General features: G+C 35.2%; 1 protein-coding gene across 6 annotated transcripts in view; it reads left to right on the forward strand.

The window, feature by feature from the left end:
* DOCK3 (dedicator of cytokinesis 3) overlaps nt 1-19,475 on the forward strand; it is a 408,834-nt gene that overhangs the window by 76,796 nt on the left and 312,563 nt on the right. For all 6 annotated transcript variants that reach the window (XR_013830244.1, XM_079934759.1, XM_079934762.1 and 3 more), the window contains exon 3: nt 2,372-2,412. Coding sequence is in view for 5 of the 6 variants with exons in the window: in XM_079934759.1 (XP_079790885.1) it covers nt 2,372-2,412 (41 nt within the window). In the remaining variant the exon portion in view is untranslated. The remainder of the gene's footprint in view (nt 1-2,371; nt 2,413-19,475) is intronic.

Below are 19,475 nucleotides of genomic sequence, written 5' to 3' on the forward strand. Positions count from 1 at the left end.
TAAAAGTACATTTAGTTTTGTAAGAAATTGCCAAACTGTCTTCCAAAGTGGCTGTACCATTTTGGATTCCCATCAGCAATGAAAGTTCCTGTTGCTCCACATCCTCATCAGCATGTGGTGTTGTCAGTGTTTTGGATAGTGGCTATTCTAGTTGGTGTGCAGTGGTATCTCATTGTTTTAATTTGTAGTTCCTGAATCACATATGATGTTGAGCATCTTTTCACATGCTTATTTGCCAACTGTATATCTTCTTTGGAGAGGTATCTGTTCAGGTCTCTGCCCATTTGTTAATTGAGAACAAACTTGTAGTTACCAGTAGGGAGAGGGGAGGGGGGAAGGGCAATATAGGGGTAGGGGATTAAGAGGTACAAAGTATTAGGTATAAAATAAGGTACAAGGATATATTGTACAACACTGGGAGTATAGGCAATATTTTATAATTATAAATGGAGTATAACCTTAAAAATTTATTCTTATATGGAGTGTGCTTAGGAAATCTTTGTCTAGCCACAAGATGACAAAAATGGTCTCTTGTTGTCCTTGTATAAGTTTTACACTTTTAGATATATTTTGAGGTAATTTTGTTTATAGTGCAAGGTATAGGTTGAGGTTCTTTTTTTCTTTTTGTATATGTATGTCTGATTGTTTCAGCACCATTTGTTGAAAGACTATCAATTCTCCATTGAAGTGCTTTTGTACCTTTGTCAAAAATCAATTGTTCGTTTATGTGTGGGTTAATTTCTGGATTTTACAATCTATTTCATTGATCTCTGTGTCTGTTCTTTAGCCAGTATTACACTTTCAATTATGGTAGGTTTATATTAAGTCTTAAAATCAGGTAGTGTGGGTCATTCAAATTTTTTCTTTCTTCAAAATTGTTTTGACTATTATAGTAGTCATTTGTCTTTCCTTTTAAATTTTAGAACTTGTTAATACCCTACCAAAAATTTCTCTGGGATTTTGATTGGGATTGAATTGAATCTATAGATCATTTTAGGGATAATTGATATCTTAACAGTGCTAAGTTTTATAATTCGTGAAGATGGTAAACCTCTTCATTTATTTAGGTCTTCCTGCATTTCTTCTTTTCTGTCCTCTTCAGGGGCTGTTAGTTTTCTGGTTTTCCCTGTGAATGTGGGACTGGTTTTCAAGTTTAACATAGGGCTGTGGAGAGGGAGATGGGATAGGGCAAGTTAAGAGGGTTCTGACTGAGATTCAGATTTCTTGAATAAATACTCTTTGGAATATTTCAAGTCTTTAGTTTGCTTCTAGAGTTCTAAAAAAGTTGATATTGACAGTGCTTGCCAGTGTTATTATTGATTTTACTGCGGATAGGGTTTTTTTGGCAGTCCTTACTCTGCCATACCTGCTGATGTCATTCTTTATCCTGTTTAAGATATGGTAAAGTGTCACATTGGTAAGGTTATCACTTACCAAAAATAAAGATATTGAGACTCTCAAGTGTAAATTGAGTTATTCAAATTTATGATCTCATGTGTTGTACTAAACAGAAGTAAGGATATTATTTTATTGTTTGTTATGATTTCAGGGGAGAAAAAGTTGATTGTTTTCCTCATGGCTTTGTTGTGGGACTTAAAGGTTAATACATGGAACAACTCAATTTCAGAACATGGAATTAAGGATAGTAAGCTCTCAGTTAATATTAGCTATCATCAACAATCTCCTCTTTCTTTTTTCTTCATATTCCTCCTTTAAATATAACTCTTAGCTTCCTCTTCTACTCATTGGAGTTGTTTCCCCTTAAACCCAAGTAGAGAAACTATAGCAACCCTCTGAAAATAATAGATTGGATTTAAGAAAAGTTGGTAAAAAAATTTCCTTTCTCTGAAAATTGTTTTTATTGTGTAATTTTAACTTTCATTGTTATTGCTGTTTATGAATGGTGAGAGGGAATAAATGAAGCACTGATGTCAACTTCAGCAACTGGAAAGCCAAGAAATGAGGGTGGTGTAGTTTAGTGCATGGGAGAGTCAGTGAGACCAGGAAATAGAAAGTCTGGGCTGTACTCCCTATTTGCCACCAAAAAAGCTATATGATTTTGGCATTTTCCTAACCCCTAACGGTTTCCTCTGGGAATTTTCAAGGAGTTGAATATATGTCCTCTGAAATCTTTTCTAATTTTTTTTTTTGTCTTATTCAGTTGAAAGGGATTTTGTACTTTTTGATGAAAATTGGGAATGTTGTATTTATTGTAAGATTATTTCTTTTGGAGTAAACTACGCTTAATAAAGGCATAAAGTGCCTAAAACTTACTAGAAAGTTTTGCATTAATTAATTATCCTAAAAATAATGTCTCTTACAGAAAGTGACAACAATATGATTTTAATATCTTTTGTATGCTTTGTTTTAGGTTGGTATAGAGGAGTTTCAACAAAGAAGCCAAATGTAAAGGTAATGAAAAGTTTATTGTTACCTTTTCTAATGTAGAAAGCAGCCTAAGTATATTTGTTTGATATAAAAACAATTCTTACTTGTCGGTCTTTGAATCTTTTACACTAACCACACTCATTCTTTCCTTTATAGAACTGTATCAGACTCTACTCTGTCTCAGCAGTATTAAAATGACCTTTTAAAAAGGACAGAAAAGTGTATGTATGGTAATAGATGCGAAACTTATTTTGAAAAAGCCTATTTAGGACATTTAATATTTTTTCCTTAAAACAGTTGACAAAAGTACATTGACTTTTTCATAGACCTAGTCCTGTATAGTCATGTGATTAGTTAGATGAGTTTATTTCTAAAATGGAAAAAACTTTAAAAATAATGTTCAGTTAGATACATCTCTGTTGATCATAATGTTCTTGTTAAAATATGAATTTAAATAAGACTTTTAAGTGCCAAATGCTTATTTTATGGACTAGATTTATGTGTTTATTCTATTACCAATTAATAGTAATTTGATCAAACAAAATATATTTTAATTGGTAGTTGTAATACATGTAGCAACATTTTTTTCCAGTAATGCATTTGCAAAAACTTCTTTCTGCTTTACTTTATATTATCAGTTTTTCTTATATATTTTTGTAGGCTTAATATTTAGTGTATTATGCTTTTTCTTATGTAGAAAATACCAAAATTATCACATTACTTTTATTAAAAAATAAAAATCTTCAGAGTTGCAATCATCAATTTTGCCAGTAGAATCACTTGTCATTAGTTTTTAAGGTAGTGATCATAAGAAGACAATATCTTCATACTTTCATTCCTCATAGCTAGGGCTTCTTATCCTTGGCAATGTTGACATTTTGGGCCAGATAATTCTTTGTTATCTTGTACATTATAAGAAATTTAGCAGCGTATATGACCTCCACTCACTAACATCTCCTCTCAAGTTGTGGCAGTGAAAAATGTCTCCAGACATTGCCAAAGGCCCTGGCCCTGGGGAGTGGGAGGTAGGTGGGGTGGTGGTGGTAACATTGACCCAGTTAAGAACCACTGCTCGTAGGTAATTTTTTACCTTGTGTCTCTAGTTTTAAGACACACTTTCAGGTGTTATTTCCATCTCAGGAAGGCTCATGTGGAAATAACTTCTATTTGTATTTTATGTTTGTTACTTTGATTTGAAATTGTCAAAAATTTAGAACTTGAATAAATGAGAAATCTTATAAATGATTGGAAAGCTGTAATTTGTGATATTACGTGCTATTTATTTATTTTTATTAATATTTGTGATCTTAGCCACCCCACCACCTTGCTTCAAATACTAGGGTTTGGGGATCAGTGTGGAGACAGTGGTCTTTGAAATTATTTTATTTTTGTCTTTAAAATATCAGTTGATGCACAGTGTGTGGCTTGAAAACCTTGTTAAGTGGGACATTAATGATGATACCCTTACAATATTATCTATTGCTGTGTGGCAAAGCATCCCAAAATATAGTGGACTAAAACTAATCATCATTCTGTATAGGTGACACCACTTGTGGCTACAGTTATCTGTGGGCTCAGCTGGCTGGAATGTCCAAAAGGGTTTACTCACACATGTGGTATGTTGGCAGGGATGGCTGGAAGGCTGTCCTCAGCTGGATCACCAAAATAGCTACATGTTGTAACCTCAAGGTCTCTATCTTTCCATGTGGCTTCTCCAGCAGATTAATCAGAGTTCTATTTTAGAGTTAAGGAGAAGTGCTCAGAATCTCATACCTATTTTCCAAATTCTTTTTCCTGCAACAAAGGTGTTTAGCGCCTGTGGGAGAGGCCATTTTGTGATTAATCTTAGCAATGATTTGATAAACTAATCAAAATGAGGGAACCAGATGACACTAATCTAAAGTGTTAGAGGGAATTCCCTGGCGGTCCAGTGGTTACAACTTGGTGCTGTCACTGCGGTGGCCCGGGTTTAAACCCTGGTTGGGTAACTAAGATCCCACAAGCCGAGTGGCGCAGCCAAAAAATAAAAAGAAAAAAAGAAAAGAAATGTTAGAGCTCATTTTGTCTGATCAGACTCCTTTAACTTTTTTAGTTTAGGCTAATGTAGTACTTTTGAGGTTGTGTATTTTGGTAATACCAACTCCATTCTAGAATCTTAGATTACTGTAGCATTTATTAGCGACATGTATATATATACCTCGTGATAGCTAGTATTTATATTCTTAAACTTAAAAAAATTAACAGATGGAAATACAGTATTAACTAAATTTCACCCTGTGGCAGTGGTATTTTATGGAACTATGTTGAAAATTCTTTCATGTTTGTAAAAGATAATCATTTAGTGATTTTACACACATAGAATGATTAAAAAATGCATCCCTATATATCTTTTATTTATCTTAATATTATGATCATAATAATTAGAAATTTCAATAGGTTTTTCATAGCTATTAGTGGCTAAAGAAAAATGAAAAAGTTTACTTATTAAACTATGTCTTTAGTTATGTACAATTTATACTAATAATAAAACTTGAAATAGCCCAAATAAAATAGTGTCTGAACTAGATAGCATTCAGAAATAATTAGTAAATGGTAAAGCATTTCTTTGTATAAAAAGTTTTACTATAAAATGCCCTTTCAGTTATATATTTTTGTGACCATATATTAAAATTGTACAGTTTAAGAGAAGTATAATATGCAGGTAATATGTAATACTAAATTTTGTGAATTAAAAAGTGGGAGAATAAGATAAAATTAAGGAAAAGGAGAACATATATTTGATGATAATTTTGTGCATTTTATAAAGCATATGCCCAAGAGAAAAGGAATGAAATTCAAGAGAATTTATATTTACTTTCATTTTGTGGTTTCAGGATCAGTTCTTATACAGGAATTGTCAACTGGATACCTAGAATTCTGCCAGATAGAAACAGGACATTATTGAATGTTTTACACAGCAAAAACAGAGGTATAGAGGTGTGAAATTGCAAGGCATGTTCAGGGAATGGTAAATAGTCCAAACTGGCTAGGGCATAGTGCCTGGATGAAAGTGATGGATGGTAAGGCAGGAAAGGTACATCGGATCCATATTTACAGAGTCTTACATACCAAAGACTGTAAGGAATCCTAAGGAATTTGGATTATGTCTCTTTGGCAACAGGCGTGTAACAGAGGCACAGATTCACTCGTGCCATACAGTATAACCATGAAATAGAGTTTATTGGAGAAATAGTAAGCACCTGTTAAAGATACATATTTAAGTACTTATGAGTAATTTCTGAAATTTGCTCTAAAGTATGGCAGTGGGTAAGAATATGTACGTGGGTATTAATTAATCAAGGTTGGCAAAACATTGATCATTGTTGAAGCTGGGTGGTAGGTTTGTGGAGGTTCAATATACTATTCTCTCTTAATTTTGTATGTAATTTGAAATGAGTGTAACATTACTTATCTTGTAGAATTGTTAGAAATCAATGAGCTTATATGAAGCTCTTAACACAGCGCCTAGCATATGGTAACAGTACAGTAAATATTTGTTTCTGTTGCTATAACAACAACTGCTATGATAGCATAGGGCTGGAAATGAGACTTTAAAGACTGCCAGCGTCTTGGAGGACAGAAAAAGAGGTACTAGCTCATGGAGTTTGAGAACTGGAGGTCATAGCTGGCTAAGGAAAAGAAAGTTTTTAAAAAACAGAGTAATTAATGATTTCAAGTACTGTAGAGTAGTCTAGTAGAATAGAATGGGTACTGAGTAGGGGCCATTGTGTTTGACAGAAGGCCATTGGTGATGTTTTAGAGAATCCCATGTAGTCATAGGATGATAGTGGCAGAAAGCCAGAGTCTAGTGGGTTGAGTGATAGAGAGAAGGTAGAGTAGTTACCACAGTAGGTTATGGGTGAAAGGAAGGAAGTAGATGTAGATTCTTGGGAATATAAATAAGGCTGTAGTGGTGATTTTGTGAGTGGAGGACTGATGAACATTTCAAATTTGATTTAGGTAAAATTCTGGAAAATGCTAGTAATTTATAATGCCTTAAACCAGTTACATGGTTGCCTGCCAATCTATCCCTGAAGAGAGGGATAGATTACAAAAAGATATGAGGAAACTTTGGGGGGTGATTCAAATGTCATTATTTTAATTGTGCCATGGTTTCACTGGTGTGTGTATATGCCAAAGCATCAAATTCTACACTTTAAATATGTGTAGTTTGTGGTACATTATCATTTCAGTCTCTCAACTTACTTTGTAGCTGTGATGGTTCATTTTAATACAGACTTGGTCATACACCAAGTCATAATGAGACCTAATCTAATGATTTTTTTTTAATGAAGTAAAGTGCTAATTATCATCAGTAGGAGCTCTCCTAACTGAAAACTTAAAAAAAAATTGACATTTTATCATGGTTATTCTGTACTGAAATGTGGGTTTGTGATCTGGAATTTACCTAATAGCTACATTTTAAGTGTTCTCCATTAATGGATCTTATTATTAGTGTTTTTGTGTTGTTGTCAGTGGGGGAGAAGATGGTGGGAGTTGAAGGAAGTGAAGGCTAGGTGATATTTTGTGTCATGCTTATTTGTTGTTGTGTTTGGAGGCCCTCAAGACCCAAAGACTTGAAGATTTGCTCTGGGGACCCAAAGGACTCATTATGTAATTGTACTCACAGCTGTGAATAATTACCGTGGAAGGATACAAATCAAAATAGCAAAGGTGCATGGGGTAAAGTCTGGGGAAACCAGGCACAAGCTTCTAAGAGTCCTTTCTCAGTGGAGTCATACAGGAGAAGCTTAATTCCCCCAGGAGTATTGTGACAACACATATGAAATGTTGCCAACCAGGCAAGCTTGCTTGAGACTCATAGCCAGAGTTTTTATCAGGCACTGGTCCTGTATGCAACCTCTGTGTAGCATGTAACAAAATTCCACATTCCTGGAAGGAAAGCAGGCGTTCAGCAGCATAAACCATGTTGTTTGTAGAAATAGTTGAGGCACAGTGAGTACTTCTTATCAGTTAATGGTGGGAACCCAACCAAAATTAAGTATAAATTTCAGTATCGGACTTTCAATTGGTCCACTTTTTCAGCAACACTTTTTATTTTCAGTCTTTTTAATTTTAGACATTCTAATGGATGAGCTAGTAGTCTCTTGCTTTGCTTTTAATTTTTATTTCCCTAACGACTAAAGAGGTTGAACACCGTTTCAAATGTTTATTGTCCTTTAACCTCTTTTTTTTTTTCTGTGAAGTGTCCATATCTTTCACCTATATTTTATTGGGTTGTTTTCTTGTTGAGTTATATGAATACTCTACTCTGAATACAAGTCCTTGTAATATATTCTTTCACTGTGTGGTTTGCCTTTTCATTTTCTTACTGTTGTGTCCTGAAGAATAGATTTTAATTTTGAGGAAGTCTAATTTGTCATTAAATTTTTTTTTGTTTTTGGTTGGGGCTTATAGTCTATCTTCAGTATCTTTGTCTAATGCATTCTCTCAGTTTTGATTAGTTGTATTTTGCAAGAGATTTTTCTATTTCAGTATATTTTTGAATTGTCCTAGATATTCATGCTATTTATTTTTTAACGTCTGTAAGACATTTAGTGATGATCCCTCTTTCATTCTAGGCTTTAGGGAGCTGTGTCCTCTATTTTTCTTGGTCAAATCTATTTAGATTTTTGTTGTTTTGATCCTCTCAACTTAACTTTTGACTTAAAAGGTTTTTTTTGGTCTGTTTCACAGATTTCTCCTCTTTATTCTATTCATTTTATTTGCTTTGGATTTACTCACCTTTATTTTTCAAAAATATTTTCATTGGGTATACAATTCCCTTTATTTATTTTCATTTTATTTTTAACATCTTTATTAGAGTATAATTGCTTTACAGTGGTGTGTCAGTTTCTGCTTTGTAACAAAGTGAATCAGTTATACATATACATATGTCCCCATATATCTTGCCCCCTGCATCTCCCTCCCTCCCACCATCCATATCCCACCCCTCCAGGTGGTCACAGAGCACCAAGCTGATCTCCCTGTGCTATGCGGCTGCTTCCCACCAGCTATCTACATTACGTTTGGTAGTGTATATATGTCCATGCCACTCTCTCACTTTGTCCCAGCTTACCCTTCCCCCTCCCCATATCCTAAAGTCCATTCTCTAGTAGGTCTGCGTCTTTATTCCCGTCTTGCCCCTAGGTTCTTCTGATCATTTTCTTTTTTTTTTCTTAGATTCCATATATATGTGTTAGCATAGGGTATTTGTTTTTCTCTTTCTGACTCACTTCACTCTGTATGACACACTCTAGGTCCATCCACCTCACTACAAATAACTCAGTTTCCTTCCTTTTTATGGCTGAGTAATATTCCATCGTATATATGTGCCACATCTTCTTTATCCATTCATCTGTCAGTGGACACTTAGGTTGCTTCCATGTCCTGGCTATTGTAAATAGGGCTGCAATGAACATTTTGTACATGACTCTTTTTGAGTTATGGTTTTCTCAGGGTATATGTCCAGTAGTGGGATTGCTGGGTCGTATGGTAGTTCTATTTTTAGTTTTTTAAGGAACCTCCATACTGCTCTCCATAGTGGCTGTATCAATTTACATTCCCACCAACAGTGCAAGAGGGTTCCCTTTTCTCCACACCCTCTCCAGCATTTATTGTTTGTAGATTTTTGATGATGGCCATTCTGACTGGTGTGAGATGATATCTCATTGTAGTTTTGAGTTGCATTCCTCTAATGATTAGTGATGTTGAGCATTCTTTCATGTGTTTGTTGGCAATCTGTATATCTTCTTTGGAGAAATGTCCATTTAGGTCTTCTGCCCATTTTTGGATTGGGTTGTTTGTATTTTTGATTTTGAGCTGCATGAGTTGCTTGTATGCTTTGGAGATTAATCCTTTGTCAGTTGCTTCATTTGCAAATATTTTCTCCCATTCTGAGGGTTGTCTTTTGGTCTTGTTTATGGTTTCCTTTGCTGTGCAAAAGCTTTGAAGTTTCATTAGGTCCCATTTGTTTATTTTTGTTTTTATTTCCATTTCTCTAGGAGGTGGGTCAAAAAAGATCTTGCTGTGATTTATGTCATAGAGTGTTCTGCCTATGTTTTCCTCTAAGAGTTTGATGGTGTCTGGCCTTACATTTAGGTCTTTAATCCATTTTGAGTTTATTTTTGTGTATGGTTTTAGGGAGTGTTCTAATTTCATACTTTTACATGTACCTGTCCAGTTTTCCCAGCACCACTTATTGAAGAGGCTGTCTTTTCTCCACTGTATATTCTTGCCTCCTTTATCAAAGATAAGGTGACAATATGTGCATGGGTTTATACAATTCCCTTTAAATATGTCAGTTCATTGTCTTCTGGCTTTATAGTATTTCTAATGAAAAGTCTTTATCAATTCTTTGTTTCTTGTACTATAGTGTTTTTAAATATTTGTTTTGATTTCTGGATGCTTTTATGATTTATCTTTATCATTGTTTTGGGCAATTTGCTTATGATATATTTTGGTGTTGTGTGTGTGTGTGTGTGTTCATCCAAATTTATATCATGGAGTTTCCTATATCTGTGGGTTGTGTTTTTCATCTAATTTAGAAAAATTTTTAAATGATTTCCTGAAATATTGCTACTTCTCTTTGGTTCTCCAGTTCCACATATGTTACACTGTTTTATAATATTTCAAAGATTTCTACTTCTAATTTAATTTATTTTTCGGTCTTTTCCCCCAGGTCTGTTTGGATAGTTTTAATACTAGGTGTTAAAGTGTGCTACTCTTTCTTTCATGTATCTAATTTGCCATTAAACACCTCAAATGAACGTTTTCATTTAGATGTTCTGTTTTTCAGCTCTGTTATTTCCATTTTGTTCCGTTTTGTATATTGATAGCACTTCCCTTATGTTTTCTTTTAAATCTTGGAGAAATTTTAATAGCACTGTAAACTTCTGCTAGTTCCCATTATATATCATTTTTGGTCTCTTGCTATTAACTGCTTTTTCTCCTGGTTATGGTTTAAATTTTTACATATCTGGAAATTGTTTTGTTTTCTAGAATTTTGAAGTTATATTGTTGAATTTCTTGATCTGAATTTTGTCATCTTTTAAAAAAAATTGAATTCATTTTTGCAGGCACTTAATTTACTTGTAATTCAGCTTGATCCTTAAGGTTTGTTAGAGTGTGCCTGTAGTAGCCCTTACTCTGGGGTTGTTTGACCTTACTTTTTTTTTTTTTAAAGGATAATCAGCATATATACTTTTTAAAATTAATTAACCAATTAATTAATTTAAAATTAATTAATTAATAAATAAATAATTAATTAATTTATAAATAAATTAATTTAAAATTAATTAATCAATTACTTTGTACTGTGCGCGGGCTTTCTCTAGTTGCGGTGAGTGGGGGGCTACTCTTCATTGCAGTGCACGGGCTTCTCATTGTTGTGGCTTCTCTTGTTGCGGAGCATGGGCTCTAGGCCTGCAGGCTTCAGTAGTTGTGGCACGTGGGCTCAGTAGTTGTGGCTTGTGGGCTCTAGAGCTCAGGCTTAGTAGCTGTGGCACACGGGCTTAGTTGCGCCGCAGCATATGGGATCTTCCCGGGTCAGGGCTTGAACCCGTGTCCCCTGCATTGGCAGGTGGATTCTTAACCACTGCACCACCAGGGAAGCCCGTGTTTGACCTTACTTTTAATATGCAGTGTTACTGGATCTTTATTTGAAGAACCATGTGTTCACTGAGCTCTTTCCATTGTGGTCGATTAGAACTTTAATGTGTACCAGTCTTAGGTATGCTCTAGGAATTGTTCAGCTTATAGCTGTCAATTATTAGTTACTCTTTCCTTGGCCACATAGAGTCTCACTCTCTGTAACTGCAGCTTAGTTTTCAGCTAAATACTCAATGGAATCTCTCTGAAGAATTCTGTACTTCTTTCTCTTCATGATTCCCTTCTGTTTTCTGCCCCACAAAATTCAGCTCTCTCAGCCTTCTCCTACTGGTGTTTGGCTTTTAATCTTAGTGACAGTGGCTTACTCTGTGCTGTCACTCTCTGATCAATAAAGGCCTCCAGGCAAAAAGCGTTGGAAAATTGTATGACTCATTTAATTTGTTTCTCTTCTCCCAAGATCACATTCCTGTACTGCTGGTTGTCTAGTGTCTAAAAACATTTGGCATATATTTCAGACTTCTAGTTGTTTTTGATGGAGACAGATCCTGTTGTTGTTATTGTTGAGAAATATTAAGTAAGCATTCTATCATAAGGAATAGAAGAGAGTTTTATTCGAGCCAAGCTGAGGACCAGCCTGGAGTGCAGCCTCCACCAAAGCACTCCAGAGAAGCACGGTTTTCAGCACAGTTTTATATCTTGTAAGAACAAAGAACTGCATCAAACATGACAGGGCTCCATTCCTTCAAGGTTTCAAAAGAGACAGATTAGCTCGTACACAGTGAGTCAGTATGACCTTGGCATCTGGGAGGAAAACCTTATCTTCGAAGCAGTACTAGCATTGGTGTCATAAGAAGGGAGGCATTTATCCCTGTCTTCAAAGTGGACATTCTTTTTACTTCTAGATAATGCATTCTTTTCTTTAATGGTGAAAGCAGATATGCAATGTATGTTTGACAGACTGTAAGCCAGGCTCTTCTAGTTGACATAAATTTCAGGCCAAATCATGTATAAGCCAGAATGGCTTCCCCATACCCCAATATGCAAAAATTTCTTCCATTATTATACTTTATATTTTTGAGATGATTAAAGATTTATGTGCACTTATAATAAATAATATAAACAGATCCAGTGTACCCTTTGCCTGGTTTCCTTTATTGATAACATCTTAGAAAACTATAGTACCATATCAAAACTAGGATATCATTAACCAAGAATTCCAAGAATGGAGACCTGGTTGAGGCCAAAAAAAAAAAAAAAAGTTTATTTGGGGTTTGTTAGGACTGCAGCCCAGGAAGCATAAATCCAAGACAGCACTTGAATTGTATTCCACTGGACTACAAAATGGGGGAAACTTACAAAGGCAAGACCCACAAGGTTACAGAAATTGTTTATCAAGAATTAGGATTGGACTGAAAGCAGCAGAGTACACATTCTTTTCAAGTGCACATGGAACATTCTCCAGGATAGGTCACATGTTAGGCCACAAAACAAGCCTCAGTAAATTTAAGAAAATTGAAATCACATCGAGCATCTTTTCCGACCACAATGCTATGAGACTAGAAATCAACTACAAAAAAAACTGCAGAAAAACACAAATGCAGGGAGGTTAAACAGTATGCTACTAAACAACCAGTGGATCACTGAAGAAATCAAAGAGGAAATAAAAAAATACATAGAGACAAATGAAAATGAAACAGGATGATCCAGAACCCATGGGCTGCAGCAAAAGCAGTTCTAAGAAGGAAGTTTATAGTGATACAAGCTTACCTTAGGAAATAAGAAAAATCTCAAATAAACAACCTAACGTTGCACCTAAAGCAACCAGAGAAAGCACCTAAAGCAACAAAACCCAGAGTTAATAGAAGGAAAGAAATCATAAAGATCAGAGCAGAAATAAATGAAATAGAGACTAAAAGAACAGTAGAAAACATCAGTGAACTAAAAGCTGGTTCTTTGAAAAGATAAACAAAATAAGTGAACCTTTAGCCAGACTCTCAGGAAAAAAAGGGAGAGGGCCCAAATCGATGAAATCAGAAATGAAAAAGAAGAAGTTACAACTGACACCACAGAAATACAAAGGATCATAAGAGACTGCTATCAACTACTATATGCCAATAAAATGGACAACCTAGAAGTGGACAAATTCTTAGAAAGATACAATCTCCTAAGACTGAACCAGGAAGAAAAATTTCTATTTCATATTTTCTAATGAACAGACCAATTGCAAGTGATGAAATTGAATCAGTTATTTAAAAACTCCCAACGAACAAAAGTCCAGGACCAGATAGCTTCGCAGGTGAATTCTATCAAACATTTAGAGAAGAGTTAACACCCATCCTTCTGATACTTCAGAAAATTGCAGAGGAAGGAGCACTTCCAAACTCATTCTATGAGGTCTGCATCACCCTGATATCAAAACCAGACAAAGATATCATAAAAGAGAAAAATTACAGGCCAGTGTCATTGATGATCATGGATGCAAAAATCCTCAACAAAATATTAGCAAACTGACTCCAACAATACATTAAGAGGATATACACTATGATCAAGTGGGATTTATCCCAGGGATGCAGGCATTTTTCAGTATCTGCAAGTCAATCAGTGTGATGCACCACATTAACAGATTGAAGAATAAAAACCATATGATCATCTCAGTAGAGGCAGAAAAAGCTTTTGATAAAGTTCAATATCGTTTATGATAGAAACTCTCCATAAAGTGGGCATAGAGGGAATATACCTCAACATAATAAAGGCCATATATGACAGACCCACAGCTAACTTCGTACTTAATGGTGAAAAGCTGAAAGGATTTTCTCTAAGATCAGGAACAAGACAAAGATGTCCACTCTCACCACTTTTATTCAATGTAGTTTTGGATTCCTAGCCACAGCAGTCAGAGAAGAAAAAGAAATAAAAGGAGTTCAGATTGAAAAGGCAGAAGTAAAACTGTCACTATTTGCCAGTGACATGATACTATGCATAGAAAATCCTAAAGATGCCACCAGAAAACTACTAGAGCTCGTCAATGAACTTTGTAAAGTTGCAGGATACAAAATTAATATACAGAAATGTGTTGCATTTCTATACTCTAACAACGAACTATCAGAAAGAGAAATTAAGGAGACAATCCCATTTATCATTGCTTCAAAAAGAATAAAACACCTAGGAATAAACCTACCCAAGGAGGTAAAAGACCGAGGGTCGGAAAGCTGTAAGACACTGATGAAAGAAATTGAAGACGACAGAAACAGATGGAAAGATATATACCATGTTCTTGGATTGGGAGTATTAATATTGTTAAAATGACTATACTACCCAAGGCAGTCTAGAGATTGAGTGCAATCCCTATCAAAATACCAATGGCATTTTTTACAGACCTAGAACAGGTAAATTTAAGCTTTATATGGAAACACAAAAGACCCTGAATAGCCAAAACAATCTCGAAAAAGAAGAATAGAGCTGGAGGGATCATGGTCCCTGACTTAAGGCTATACTACAAAGCTGCAGTAATCAAAATAATATGGTACTGGCACAAAAACAGACACATAGATCAGTGGAACAGAATAGAGAGCCCAGAAGTAAACCCACACACTTACGGTCTGTTAATCTAAGATAAAGAAGGCAAGAGTATACAATGGAGAAAACACAGTCTCTTCAGTAATTGGTGTATAGAAAACTGGACAGCTCCATGTAAAAAATGAAATAACATTCTCTAACATTATATACAAAAATAAACTCAAAATGGATTAAATGTTAGACTGGATACTATTAAAACTCCTAGAGGAAAACATAGGCAGAACACTCTTTGACATACATTGCAGCAATATTTTTTTGGATCTGTCTCCTAAAACAAAGGAAACAAAAGCAAAAATAAACAAATGGGACCTAATTAAACTTCAAAGCTTTTGCACAGCAAAGGAAACCATCAACAAAATGAAGATATCTTACTGAATAGGAGAAGATATTTGCAAGTGATATGACTGATAAGGGGTTAATATCTAACATATATAAATAGCTCATACAACTCAACATTATAAAAGAAGTCCAATTAAAAAATTGGCAGAAGAACTGAATAGACGTTTTTCCAAAGAGGAAATGCAGATGGCCAGCAGGCACAACATCACTAATAATCAGGGAAATGTTGAGTTTGTCAAATGGTTTTTCCTCATTTATTGAGATGATCATATGATTTTATCCTTCATTTTGTTAAACTGGTGTATCCTACTTATTGCTTTGCATATGTGGAACTATCATTGCATTTGACTGATAAATCCAACTTAATAACAGTGTATGATTCTTTGAATGTCACATTGAAATTTATTTGCTTATATTTTGTTGAGAATTTTTTTGCATCTATGTTCATCAGAATATTGACCTGTAATTTTCTTTTCTTGTGGTGTCCTTGTCCGGTTTTGATATCAAGGTAATGCTGGCTTTGTAAAATGAGTTGGAATTGTACCCTTTTTTTTTTTTTTTTTTTTTTGCGGTACGTGGGCCTCTCACTATTGTGGCCTCTCCCGTTTCGGAGGACAGGCTCCGGACGCGCAGGCTCAGTGGCCATGGCTCACAGGCCCAGCCGCTCCGCGGCATGTGGGATCTTCCCGGACCGGGGCACGAACCCGTGTCCCCTGCATTGGCAGGCGGACTCTCAACCACTGCGCCACCAGGGAAGCCCTGTACCCTTTTATTAAGTTATTTTGGTTGACTTTGAGAAGAATTGGTATTAATTCTTCTTTAAATCTTTGTAGAACTCACCAGTAAAACCATCTGGTACTGGACTTTTCTTTGTTGAGAGGTTTTAAATTACTGATTCACTCTCCTTATTTGTCATTGATTTGTTCAGATTTTTTCTGTCTTCATGATTCAGTCTTGGTAGGGTGTATGTTTCTAGGAATTTATCCATTTCTTCTAGGTCATCCAGTTTGTGGATGTATGATTGTTCATAGTAGTCTCTTACAATCCTTTGTATTTTTGTTGTATCAGTTGTAGTGTCTCCTCTTTTATTTTCAATTTTATTTATTTGATTCTTTTCTCTTTTTGTCTTTGTCTAGTTAAAGGTTTTTCAATTTTGTTTATTTTTTCAAAAAGCTAGGTCTTAATTTCTTTGATCTTTTCTGTTGTTTTAAGTTTATTTTATGTTTATTTTTATTATCATTTATTCTCCTCTGATCTTTTTTCCTAGCTTTGGGCTTAATTTGTTCTTTTTTTTTTATTTCCTTGAGATATAAAGTTAGGTTGTTTTTTGAGGTTTTTCTTTTTTTCTTAATGTAGGCATTTATCACTGTAAACTTTCATCTTAGGAATGCTTTTCATGCATCCCATAAATTTTCATATGTTGTGTTTCCACTTTTACTTGTGTAAAGTTATTTTTTGATTTCTCTTTTTTTCCACATTCTCAAAAATATTTAATGATACAGAAATTCACATTAAATGAAAAGAGCTGGATAGAAACCATACATACAGTTGGACACCTGTTTTAAAAAACACACACAAACACACATGTGCATTTTAGAAAAATACAGCATCACAGCATCAACAGTGATTACGTGGTGGTGGACTTCAGGATCGTTTCCTACATCGTTGAACTGGTCACACAATTTTAAAAGCAGTAAGTGGGGTTTACAAAAAACTCCCAGGAGCGGATGATCGGTGGAAGCCCTGGGACCTACGTCTCTGGAGCCCTGAGCAGGACAGGCAGCAGGAAGAACGATGTTAAGGTAAACCTGCCTGGGGGCTGCTGGGTAGGATGGTTTCAGATGCAAACAGTTAGTTTCTGCTTTGTCCCAATGTGACTGTGAGGAATACAGTCTTGGTCCTGCCTTCTGAATTTACAACCCAACCAGAGACAGGCCACATGCTAAGAGTTACTGCTACGCCTGCCATAGACATGTCTGTTGCCCTCCTCATGCATGGACCCTGAGGGAAGTGCTATCCGCCCATCTTAGAGGACACAGGCTGATTTCTCTTTTGATTCCTGCTTTGATACATTGATTTTTCAGGATGGTGTGGTTTCATTTCTACCTATTTGTTTATATTCCAGTTTTCTTCCTGTTAATTTATTTCTAGTTTCATATTACTGTTGTTAGAAAAGATACAATTTCAGTTTCTTGAGTTTGTTAAGACTTGAGCTTGCTTTGTGTCCTAACATGTTATCTCTCCTGGAGAATATTCCATGTGTGTAGGAGAAGAATGCTGCCTTTGAATAGAATGTTCTGTGTATTTCTGATCATTTGGTTTAAAGTATTATTTAAGTCTGATGATTTCTTGCTGATTTCCTGGTTTTAAAGTCCATCTGTTGTTGAAAGTGTGTATTGAAATCCCTTACTGTTTTTATATTGTTGTCTATTTCTCCCTTCAGCTCTGTTAGTATTTAATATATTTAGGTGCTGTGTTGTTTGGTGCATATGTATTTACAGTTTTTATATTCTCATGATGAATTAACCCCTTGGTCATTAAATAATCATTCTTTATGCTGTCTGGTTTTTGACTTGAAGTATATTTTGTCTGATATAGGTATAGCTACCCCTGCTCTCTTTTGATTTACATTTGCATGGAATATCATTTTCTATTTCTTCATTTTGAGCCTATGTTTATTCTTAATGGTGAGTTGAATTTCTTGTAGGCAGCATATAGGTGGGTTATATTTTTAAATTCTTTCAGTGACTGTATGCCTTTTGATTGGTGAATTTAATTCGCTTACTAATGCCATCCTTTTGTGTATTACTGCAGATTTTTCTTTATGGTTACCATGAAGTTTACATAAGATGTCTTACAACAGTCTGTTTTATTACACTGATAACATCTTAATGTCAAACTCATATAAAAACTCTTCCCTTTTATTCCTCTTTTCCACATTTTATATTTATGTCACAATCTACATCTTCTTATGTATCTATTGACAAATTGTTGTAGGTATAGTTACTTTAAATTCTTTTGTCTTTTAACCTTTATAGTAAATTGATTAATTTAATTTTATTTTTGGCTGCATTGGGTCTTTGTTGCTGCACACGGGCTTTTCTCTGGTTGCGGTGAGCGGGGACTACTCTTTGTTGCAGTGCGCAGGCTTCTCACTGTGGTGGCTTCTCTTGTTGTGGAGCACAGGCTTTAGGCACGTGGGCTTCAGTAGTTGTGGCTCGCAGGCTCTAGAGCGCAGGCTCAGTAGTTGTGGCGCATGGGCTTAGTTGCTCCACGGCATGTGGGATCTTCCCGGACCAGGGCTCTAACCTATGTCCCCTGCATTCATAGGCGGATTCTTAACCACTGCACCAGCAGGGAAACCCCCTAGTTAATTGATTAATGTGTTGCCATATTACAGTATTAGAGTATTCTGAATTTAACTATATATTTATCTTTATCACTGTGTTTTGTATTTTCACATGCTTTGGTGTTACTAATTATGTCCTTTCATTTCAGATGAAGAATTCCTTTCATCATTTCTTATAAGGCAGGTTTAGTGGTGATGAACTCTTTCAGTTTTTGTCTTGGAAAGTCATTTCTCCAATTTTGAGAGACATCTTTGCCAGTATTTTTAGTTGGCAATTTTTTTCTTTCAGTACTTTGAATGTATTATTCCACTGTTTCCTTGCCTGGCATATCTGCTGAGTACTACTGATAGCCTTATTGGGTTTACCTGATAAGTTACAAACCTTTTTTTCTCTTGCTGCTTTTGAAATTCTCTTTGTCTTGGATTTGAGTCAGTTTTATTATAATGTGTCTTGGAATTGACCTTTTTGGGTTGAATGTTGTTGGAGACCTAGCTTCATGAACTTGGATGTCCAAATCTCCCAAGATTTGGGAAGTTCTCAGCCCTTATTTCTTTAAATAAGCCCTCTAACCCTTCTCCCTCCGTTGTCTTTCTGGAACTGCAATACTACATAGACTGTTTCCCCTTATGGTATTCTGTAATTCATATGGACTTTTTTTGCTCTTTCAAAATTTTTTCTTTTGTTCTCTTCTGACTGGATGACCTCAAGGTTCCTGTGTTCAGTCTCACTAAGTTTTTCTTCTTTTTGATCATGTCTGCTGTTGACATTCTCTGTTGCAGTTTTCATTAAATTCACTGTAATCTTCAGTTCCAGAATTTCTATTTGGTTCTTTTTTATGATTTCTGTACATCTTTTAAACTTCTTAGTTGTGTATTGTTTCCTTGATTTCATTGAATGATCTTTCTGTGTTTTCTTGTCGTTTGTTGAGCTTTCTTTTTTTTTTTAACATCTGTATTGGAGTAGAGTTGCTTTACAATGGTGTGTTAGTTTCTGCTTTATGACAAAGTGAATCAGTTTTACATATACATATGTTCCCATATCTCTTCCCTCTTGCGTCTCCCTCCCTTGTTGAGCTTTCTTAAAACAACTATTTTGACTTTTTTTATTGGACACATCACAGATTCATTTCTTTGGAGTTGGTTACTGGAAAGTTGTTGTGTCCCCTTTTTATCA

Source organism: Stenella coeruleoalba, assembly GCF_951394435.1.
Source record: "Stenella coeruleoalba genome assembly, chromosome: 10".
Taxonomy (NCBI): domain Eukaryota; kingdom Metazoa; phylum Chordata; class Mammalia; order Artiodactyla; family Delphinidae; genus Stenella; species Stenella coeruleoalba.